This window comes from Condylura cristata, unplaced genomic scaffold, assembly GCF_000260355.1.
Source record: "Condylura cristata isolate star-nosed mole 26May11 unplaced genomic scaffold, ConCri1.0 scaffold00014, whole genome shotgun sequence".
NCBI classification, from domain to species: domain Eukaryota; kingdom Metazoa; phylum Chordata; class Mammalia; order Eulipotyphla; family Talpidae; genus Condylura; species Condylura cristata.
Genome location: NW_004567115.1, coordinates 30,119,094 through 30,128,378, shown reverse-complemented (window position 1 = coordinate 30,128,378; position 9,285 = coordinate 30,119,094). Strand labels below are relative to the sequence as shown.

The following is a 9,285-nucleotide window of genomic DNA, read 5'->3' as shown; positions in this document are numbered from 1 at the left end:
CCTCGCGGCCGGGCTCGGCGCCCCCGGGCGGCTCCTTGGCCCCGCGCAGCGGCCCGCTTTCCAGCACCTCCCGGTATGTGATTGCCTCCTTCTTCTCCTTCACTTTCTGGTCAAAAGACTTGGAGACGAACGCTGTAAGTTCTTCCATCGCCGCCGATGCCTGGCAGCCCCGCGCTCAACCGCTCCCAGCCGATCCCAGCTCTTTTTTTCCTTCTTCTTTTTTTACTGCTCCAGCCCCCCCAATAATAACACATCAATGGGACAGGGGGTGGGGAAGGAGAGGGAGGAGGAGGAGGAAGAAGAAGAAGAACAGAGAGGAGGAGAAGTAAAAGGAGAAAAAGAAGTAAGAGGAGGAAGAGGAGGAGGGAGAGGAGGAGGAGGGAGAGAAGGAGGAGGAGGAGGAGGAGGAAGGGGGAAGGGGCGGGGGCCGCTGGAGGGAAACACTAACTGATGCTTCCCTGCCGGAGCGCGCTTGTTCAATGTTAAGATCTTTGACAATTCTTCCTGCGGAGAGTTCAGATCTGATAGCGACGCGGCGCTTGAAGTCTCACTATTTATACTTCGCAAAGGCGGCCCCTTGTTCTGAGTAAATTACCTCCCCTTCACAAGTCGGAGCTCCTTCCCGGGAAGCACCCGCGCCACTAACCTGGGGTGGGGGGTGGGGGGGAAGACAGAGAAATGGGGGGGAGGAGAGAGAGACTGAGAGAGAGATGGGGACAGGAGAGAGACACACACACACACAGAGACACAGAGAGAGAGAGCGAGAAGAGAGGGACAGAGAGAGGTTGCTGAGGGAGATTGGGATTAGAGTCCGAGTAGGTTGGGTTGGGCTGGGCTAGAGTGGAGGACAGCACTGGGGACCGACCCGGAGGGAAGAGAAGGCAAATCCCAGACCGTCCTGCTTTTCACATAGCCGCGGCCGCCTGCGCTCTTGGCCATTCATTCAGGCTTGACAAGAATCCCTAATTAATTTAATTAGGCGTGAATTTTGCGTTGGTGTCACGACTTAGTTAAACGCTGGGGAGCTGGACCTACTCTGCCGGGGCGTGGCCAAGAGGAAACTGACAAGTGCGCGGCTCTGGTGTCCTTAGAGTCTTAGGACTCGGAATACAACCCCATATCTTCGCCCGCATCGGGAAGCGGAGCAGCCGCTGGGCTCGGAATTGCTGCTTGGTTTTCCTGTCGTGCACCCAGCGCGGCGCACGCCAGTTACGCACCTGACCAGGCAGCTAACCTTGTATCTTTACAATCCCACTCCGCACTGCATAGTCTGCGTTCTAGCCTCAAAACCCTGCCAGGAGTCGGGGTCTTCTACAGCCTCTCAGGTCTGCGGTTCCTTTAGGGGCTCTTGGGCCCTCAACCCGAGCCAAGCCTGGGTTTGCACCGCCCTGTGCGCCCTGAGAAGTTGTGATTCACTCACCACTTAAGTGCTTGAACCCTAGTATACTCCATGAAAAAATCCCGCTTCAAGGGGCCGGTCCATTTCCCGAGCAGCTGTTCTCAGACGGATTCTATTTAAAAGTGTTTCCTTGGCTCCAGGTGAAAGACAGTATGATTTTTGTTCCCTCTTTGAGATCTCGGGATCGTCACCTCTTCTCCCTTACAACTTTCTACTGCCCGACCACTCCCACAATAAACTATAGGAATTCTTCAGCATCCTGGGAAGGCGTTCTAATTGATTTCCTAGTTACAAAGAATGCCACTCTTTTGACTTTTAAAACAGATGGACATTTTAAGTTTGTGCCCCAATGAATTTTATCGTGACTATTCAAAAACAGAAATTCGCTGGGAGAAAGATCTCACTACCTCTCTCTTCTCTCATCAAATTTTCACAGAAACAGTTTTGTTTTTTTCTGAAGGGATCATCTATATCCCTGAGATATTTGTGTTAAGCAAACAAGAGCTTGCTGTGAGAAGCGTGGTCAGAATACTTGTCTACAAAAAGTTATATTTATTTGACTGCATAAACTATTCTTATTCAAGTGTGGCTTTGGGGTTTTTTCGTCTAGTTTGAATATCAATACAGACTTTCTGATATTAAATGTAACTTGTTTGTTGATTTAGATCCAATACTTTTAGTAAAAAATAAAAGCAATTACATAACTTTACTACTTTTATCTTCCACCCTTTAGTGAAGTCATCAGCATAAAGTTAACAGATAACTTGAGAAGGGTCAGCAAAACATCCTGAAGGACTTGTAAAAAAAAAAAACGAACACAATTATAACTTAATGATAGTGTTTATAAAATGTAACTACATATAGCTATGTAATACAATACTACTTGTCATTTAAAATGTTCACATTTGGTGAACTTAAGGAAGATAGCAATCAAATGTTTTAGAAATGTTACTTTGCTTTTTTTCTCTTGAATCCTGAATTTATCTTTTGTTCTTTGAAAAATATTTCATTTATTGCTACTTATATGAGAATAGTTAAGATCTTTAAGTTTCCATTAATAATAGCTTATATCAGTATTGAGTTCTTGCTTTTACTTTATTATTCTTCAAGATACAAAAATACATTTTCCAAAGTCATGTGAATTTGGAAACACAATTTAACACTTACTTTTGGGTTATCATTTGTAACCACTTTAATTTTGATATGATCAGAGGTTCATAACCGTAAAACTTTAATCCTTTATGAAATTCCATTTTAAGATTATTTGTACAATGCCCAGTAATGAGGTTAATCAATAGAAATAGAAATCAATAGAACGTAATGAGGTTAATCAATATCATACTCAAGGAACTCTCAAACTGAAGTGTTATATACATATTCACAAACAGCCCCCAAATTACTGCCTATTAAGGGACCGGGAGAGTTGCAAGCTAATTTTTTCTTCCTCAAGTACATGGCTTTTAAATTTAAACTCAAATTCCCTTTACTGGACTTGAGGGAGAGATAATCACTTTAAAGGAGGTCCGGAAAGGCTGGGACACAATCTTGTGTAATTCACACCACATAGATTTTCTCATGATTTTGGTGCATTGGCTTTTTTTTATATTTCGAAATAATGGTATTGATATCATATGCAACTATGAGAAATTTGGTGTCAGACCACTGATTCCCACTGGCCTGACTTGAATTTTGTTTAAAAAAAAAAGTCCAAGATTTTAAAAAATCTAATGAAAAGCTTAAGAAGCTCTAATGTTCATTCAATAGCAAATATTTAGTCAAAGTACATTGAGAGTAAAGCTCAGCTGACAACCTGCAGACAAATATTCTGGGTGCAATGAAAGTCAGGACCCTAAGGATCTCTCCCCACATCCAGTTCTTGAATTTTTCAAAAATAATCATATAGGGTTGTCGTTAAGTTTTAAAATGGCTCTCCAAAACTGGTTAGTTAAAGTACAGTCATTTGTGAGAAATATATTTATGAAGGTTTTCGCTATCAAATGTCTGTAGACAACTGTAGCTTGGGTATCCCCGGTTGTGAACGAGTTGGTTCCATGTCGACCCACACCGATTTATTTACCTCTTTATTGTTGCTTACTTGCAGCAAACAAGATTAAATGACTTTCATGCAACGCATAAGTGATCAGAAAATGCTAAATCGCTTTAATTTCTATTGATTATAATAACAAAATACCCCCATACATTCAATTGTTTCAAAAGAAACCTCTCCCGCCTCGGGCAACCTTCTCCCTCTTTCCTCTACCAACCAGTTACTTTAATGTGAAAACTAATTTGCACCCAACCTGTGAGTGCTTTCACCTTCAGGGCAGAAGAAACACCGACTTTTAATGCATTTTTGCAAATAAATCATTACAATTTAATCACACACCACTCTATACAGACACACTGCAGTGATTTATTATTGTTGGGCGATTTTCCTCCTCCCCTAGCGTGAGATAACCAATTTTGCTACATGTGGGAGTCTTAAGACGTAACTTCCCAAGATGCAGATTTGTTTACTGATTATCTGCGACGAACGATTACTAAGGCTACAGTACCCCTCTGTTCCCATCTTAATTGCTCTTTGGTAATAAGAAAGTGAAACAAACAAGCACGAAAAATCAACACCAAACAAAAAATTGGCGCCGTGACGATCCACTCCTTCGGCACTCCTATGCCTGGCAGCCTCTATCGACGCAGTCGAAGTTCGGCTGGAGCTGCCTGGTGCTGGGAACCAGGAAGGCGGCGAGCTTGAACTGAAGCGAGCTCGGAGGACGCCGGCAGCGCTTAGGTTTGTGGAGACTCTCAGGTCTGCGGCATTTGCAAGTCACGGGAAGGTTTGGGCCCGAAAGCCGGACCCAGCTACTGCCCACGTCCTTAGTTAGGAGACTGCGCCAGCGGTTGCGGGCCTCCGAGGCCTGCTGGGCTGAGGCTGCGCGAGGCCGAGGTCTGCCGCGGAGATGGGGGATGGGGGTGGGGTGAGGCGGCGCCGGGCGCATGCGCACGCACCTGGCGGTCCAGATCCCGGAGGTCTTGATATCAGAGGTCGAAGATAGGTCCTGGGCTTGTACAGCGGGCGATTGTAGGGTGGTGGGCTGCCGTGGCCTCATGCTAGGCGCTGTATCTAGTGGAGGTGAGGGAGAGTGAGCCAGCTCTCCCCTTCCTCCTAAGTACCCCATCTTTATTCCACCCCCAGCCCTGGTTCTAGATCGCTGCTGTGGGGTTTCTGGATTCATCTTAGAGTCCGTGGCCTGTGCTACGGACTGGAATCCAAAAGGACCCTGCAACCTGGTGAATCCTATCTCACCACGGTGTTGTCTCTGCTTCAGATCCATCCCCTTTACAGTTCCATTTGACCATTCCCGACCTAGGGGCGTGGTTGCACGGAGGAATAGACTTTCCTCTTACACTGGCCTTAAACAGTTTCTTAGACATCAGGACTTGTGGTTATGTGGTAATGGACCAAGAGAATTAGGCTACTCTTAAACTCTGTTTATTTCGATGAGACACTGTTGGGCACTTCTAAACATGTTGCCCGTTCCTGATTTTACGTCAACTTTACCTTAAATCAGTCAATCTCTCTTTCTCTCTTTTTGAATGCTCACTTAAAAGCTCTCTCTCTCTCTTTAAATGCTCACTTAAAAGCCTAAAAATAGTTTTTAATGTTCAGAATTAGCAGTAACTTATTTGTGTCGAAAGTAAGATGCTAAGAATTCAAATGTTGTCACAGATAAGTATCCAAGTTATCTTTGAATTTAGGTATTGACACTAATGTGGAGTTAAGCAGAATTCTCGAGTTTCAGTACTGAAATATGATCAAGTGTAATCTTGAGAACTTTAGAGTTTGTAAATATTCACTTTACTTGCAGGCAAAGATTACCTCCTAAATGGTGGTGCCATCTAACTGGTGGCATTTTATTATTGTTTGTTCTTCAGTAAGAGGGCTAAACATGTTTGAAATTGAAAGTAAAGGTAATTGGCATCTATTAATTGGCACTACCAATTCAGTAGTCTTTAACAGTTTCACTATCATTAGGAAAGCTTCTGTAACAGGATTATTAAAGAAACTATATTTTCTTTTATTTTGAACCATTGAGAAGTTGCTGTGATTGATAATGTTTTCTTAAAAAGATACTAAGCTACAGATTTTCAGTTGCGCAAGGAGGTGTGTTTTGACAACTCTGTATCTCTTGAATTTTGCTTTGTTATGCTTGCTATGCTAGATTTTTACCTTCTTGCACTGCCTTTGCATGGTTCCATGCTTTATGCTTGTTTGTAGATTCCTTCCTATGCTCAATGTTGTTAATGCCATTTTTACTTTTCTCTGACTTTTTGAAGTGGATTTTCCATTGGAAGTGACTGGTACTCTTTTTCTTTTCTTTTTGGACATATGTCCAAGATAAAACGATTTTAGTTGGATAGACTAATAAATTTCCTGAAAAAGATAACTGCTTCTTGTGTGTTTATAAGTAGACAAAGGAATTACTTGTGTACCCCTTTCTCTGAGCCCTCTTTTGAACGACTATGTCTTGTCTCCACATCTTTAACTAGTACCTAAAATTTACAATAAGATGTCTTTGTAAATCAGTGGCCAACTGTAGTCATTTGTCATTACTTCACTTCTGTAGCAGGAGTAGTTGAGTGAGGTTTACAACCAATAGAAAACCAATAACTGTGAGGGTTCTGTCCCTGTATTACCCTTTCTGCTTATGGATGGCAATATTGTTAACTTATGGGGCTTCCAAACATCTGTGCTTATTGCCTGTATCAGAAAGAGCTATTATTGTGTCCTTCCATGCCCTGAGCTTTACCAACTAGTGTTAAATATAGAGTTCTTCCTTGTTAGGACTGTGTAATATAAATTGACCATCATTACTGGAATGGGCAAGTAGCTTTGATTATATGCTACTGACATAATGGAAATCTGGAGATAAGTATATATCTAAGGTAGTGAGTGGGATCTCAGCACTTGTCACTGATAGAACAATTTTTGGATGTATACCTCTGAAATGCTTGGGGTTCACTACCTTTTCTAAAGAAATATTTGAAGTAGACTCTAATAGAGAAATATCATGGCCTTTTGCTTCCTCTTGTTGAGATCAGTCTTATGTGTCCATTTTCTGAAATGTAAATGTGTTATTTGAAAAAAGAAAGTATGATTTGTTTCAACCTTTTCTGCTTGATTCCTCTAAGGGAGGATTTTGGGTTTTCCATAATTTTCTGCGTTAAATGTAATCATTCCTTAGTTATGGATGAATTATGTTTGAAGTAAAAACAAAGAACAATTTATATCTACCTTCTGTTCTCTCTTTTTTGGTGACCAACAAGATACATAATTAGATATATGTGTCCTTTTCCTTTTTTTTCTTCTTTATGCCTGACATAAAGAAGCAGGACAAGAATGGAGAATGGAAATGACTTGGAGCAATAGTTCTTAAACTTCAGTTGTATACTTTTTAGTTATACACTCCTTTTGCATTCTTAAAAATTCTTGAGGTCCCTAAGAACTTTTATCTATATGAGGTGTATCTATAAATACTTAATTTATAGCAATTAAAATAAACATTTGAAGTACTTGTTAATCTATTTAAAAAAAAAAACAAACCCCTTCCATGCTAATATGTTACACATGTGATCTAAAAAATAGCTGTATAGTCCAAAAACAAATAGTGATAAAAGTGACATTTTCTATTTTTTTTTCAGATGTCTAATGGCTAAGCTTAATAAAAGACAGTTGAATTCTTACTTCTGCATGTAGTCTATTTTGATGGGTTGTTTTGAAGTATCTGAAGAAAATATGGGTTCACACAGCTATGTTGTTGAAATGTAGTGTTTTAATATCTTTTTCTGATAATCACTCTGATACTTCATCAAAACTTGACAAGTAGTAGTTCCTTAAAGATTGACTGTAATGTGGTATTTCAAACCATATCATGGTATTTCCATGCTCTATCACACAAAAATCTATTGGTCTGTCTTGCATTGTGAATGATTTTTTTTTCCCCTATGGCATTAGAGAATTGATAAATACTGGTTGACTGAGTTCTGTGTATCTTCCAAATGTTGACACCCTTCTTTATATAATACTAAAAGAATCTCATCTGTTAATATCATTGCTGATTTCATCAGCAAACTCTTAAGTACTGGGAAAGATTGACAGTCTCATAGAGGTGGTTGCTAGTAATTCAAAATTCTAATTTTTGCCCTAGGGTTCAAATTTTATATTGACAACAAATACTTCCAGTTTTCTTTGAAGTGAATGACTATTGTGAGAAAATGTCTGTCATATACTTACGTCTGAATTATCATTCAATTTTTCAAAATAAAAAGAGTTTAATGATAAAAGCAACTAGCACAATTTGCAATTTAATTGCACAAATACTTTTTAAAGATGACTGTCATTTTTCTGGAAGTAGCAGTTATGTTTATTTTCCATTTCATCATTTAGAATGTTGCAAAGATATGTAATCTAAGGTTGACATTAAATAAAACTAGTGATTTCAACTGCTATTTTTGTTTTTCTTTACTGTGACTGTGTTACAATTAAGGATGCAGTGATAAGTAGTATTGTTTGGTGCTATTGCCTTGATTCCTGTTAAGGTACCAGTAGTTGTACCTACCAGTGCTTTTACATCATTAGTGCAGAAGTCAATACAGTGAAAAAGGTAAATAATGTTTTAGTATTACAGTACAAATAGTTCTGACCTCCTGGATCCTGTAAAAGGGCCTTAGGGACCCCCATCTATCTACAGACCCCATTTTGAGAACTCCTGTTACACTGGAATGAAAGCTCATTGAAGGCAAGGAATTTTGTCTCTTCTTTACCAGTGTGTCCCTTTTACCTAGGCCTGCTATTTACTGGGGGCTTTTTACTTAGCTCTAATGTAAGATCTGTTATTTCCTGAATCTGATTTGTCTTTGTTGTTTTCCTCTCTCCTTTGTTGGAGCACATCCTCAAGTAGCTTCCTAAAAAAGATGATTGCGAAAGTTCATTTTGAAATCTTGAATGTCTTTATTCTGATTTTAGGTCAGTGATTGGGCTGGATGTAGATTCTGTGTTGAAAATCATTTTCAGGGGGTTTCCTGGTGGCAGAACTATCACTGCTATAGCCTGAATTTAATCCCTGGCCAGGGAGGTGACCCACATATAGTGCAGCAGATGGCTCCTATATTGCCTGTTGCTCTCCTTTGCGATGTATTTCAGTATATCTGCCAGTTCTGCTCCCTACTTTGTCTCTGGTGAATCCTCTCCAACTCCCCACCTCTTTCTACACTTAAGTTCTTATATGCATAAATAAGCCAAAAAAAAAAAAGGGGGGGGGAGAAAGAAAATCATTTTCACTTAAAACTTAGAATCAACTCTCCATTGTCTTTTATTGCTGTTGAGAAGCCTTCTGGCTTTCATTGTGATTTCCCCCATTTTTTTCTCTGTCAAAATTTGTAGGACCCTCTATATTTCTAGTATCTGAATTTCTTGTGAGATATGTGCAGTGCCTGTCTTTTTAAAATTTAAGGACTTTGGTCAATTAATTTCTTTCAATTCTGGAAATTCTTTTGAATCATTATTTTTTTTAAAATTTAAGCCTTTGTCTCATTTTATGGGATGCATATGATTTGGATATTGGTCTTCTGTGTTTATCCTTTTTTATTGCTTATTTTTTAATCTTTCACTCTTCCTCCATCATTAACTGATTTTTCCTTAAACTTTTTTTTACATGTTTCTCATTTACTATGAGTTGCTTTTTTTCTTTATTTTCATTATGTTTTGCTTTTTTTTTGTTCTTTTTTCTTTCTTTTTTTTATTACAAAAGTTTATTTTTACATCATTTTGTACATTTTTTTTCCATCTCAATTGTAATCCCCACGGGTTTCCCATCACCAAGTCACCC

At 39.7% G+C, this 9,285-nt stretch overlaps 2 protein-coding genes across 3 annotated transcripts in view; one reads left to right on the top strand and one right to left on the bottom strand.

Annotated features, from left to right (window-relative positions):
- The window catches only part of SHOX2 (short stature homeobox 2), a 9,878-nt gene extending 9,585 nt beyond the window's left edge, over window positions 1–293 (bottom strand). For both annotated transcript variants that reach the window (XM_004682310.2, XM_004682311.2), the window contains exon 1: window positions 1–293. In XM_004682310.2, coding sequence (XP_004682367.1) covers window positions 1–148 — 148 coding nt within the window. In that variant the 5' untranslated portion in view covers window positions 149–293.
- Window positions 294–4,104: 3,811 nt separating this feature from the next.
- Window positions 4,105–9,285, top strand: part of RSRC1 (arginine/serine-rich coiled-coil 1) — a 298,814-nt gene continuing 293,633 nt past the window's right edge. Inside the window, exon 1 of the mRNA XM_012724996.1 lies at window positions 4,105–4,187. The gene's annotated coding sequence lies outside the window, so the exon portion shown is untranslated. The remainder of the gene's footprint in view (window positions 4,188–9,285) is intronic.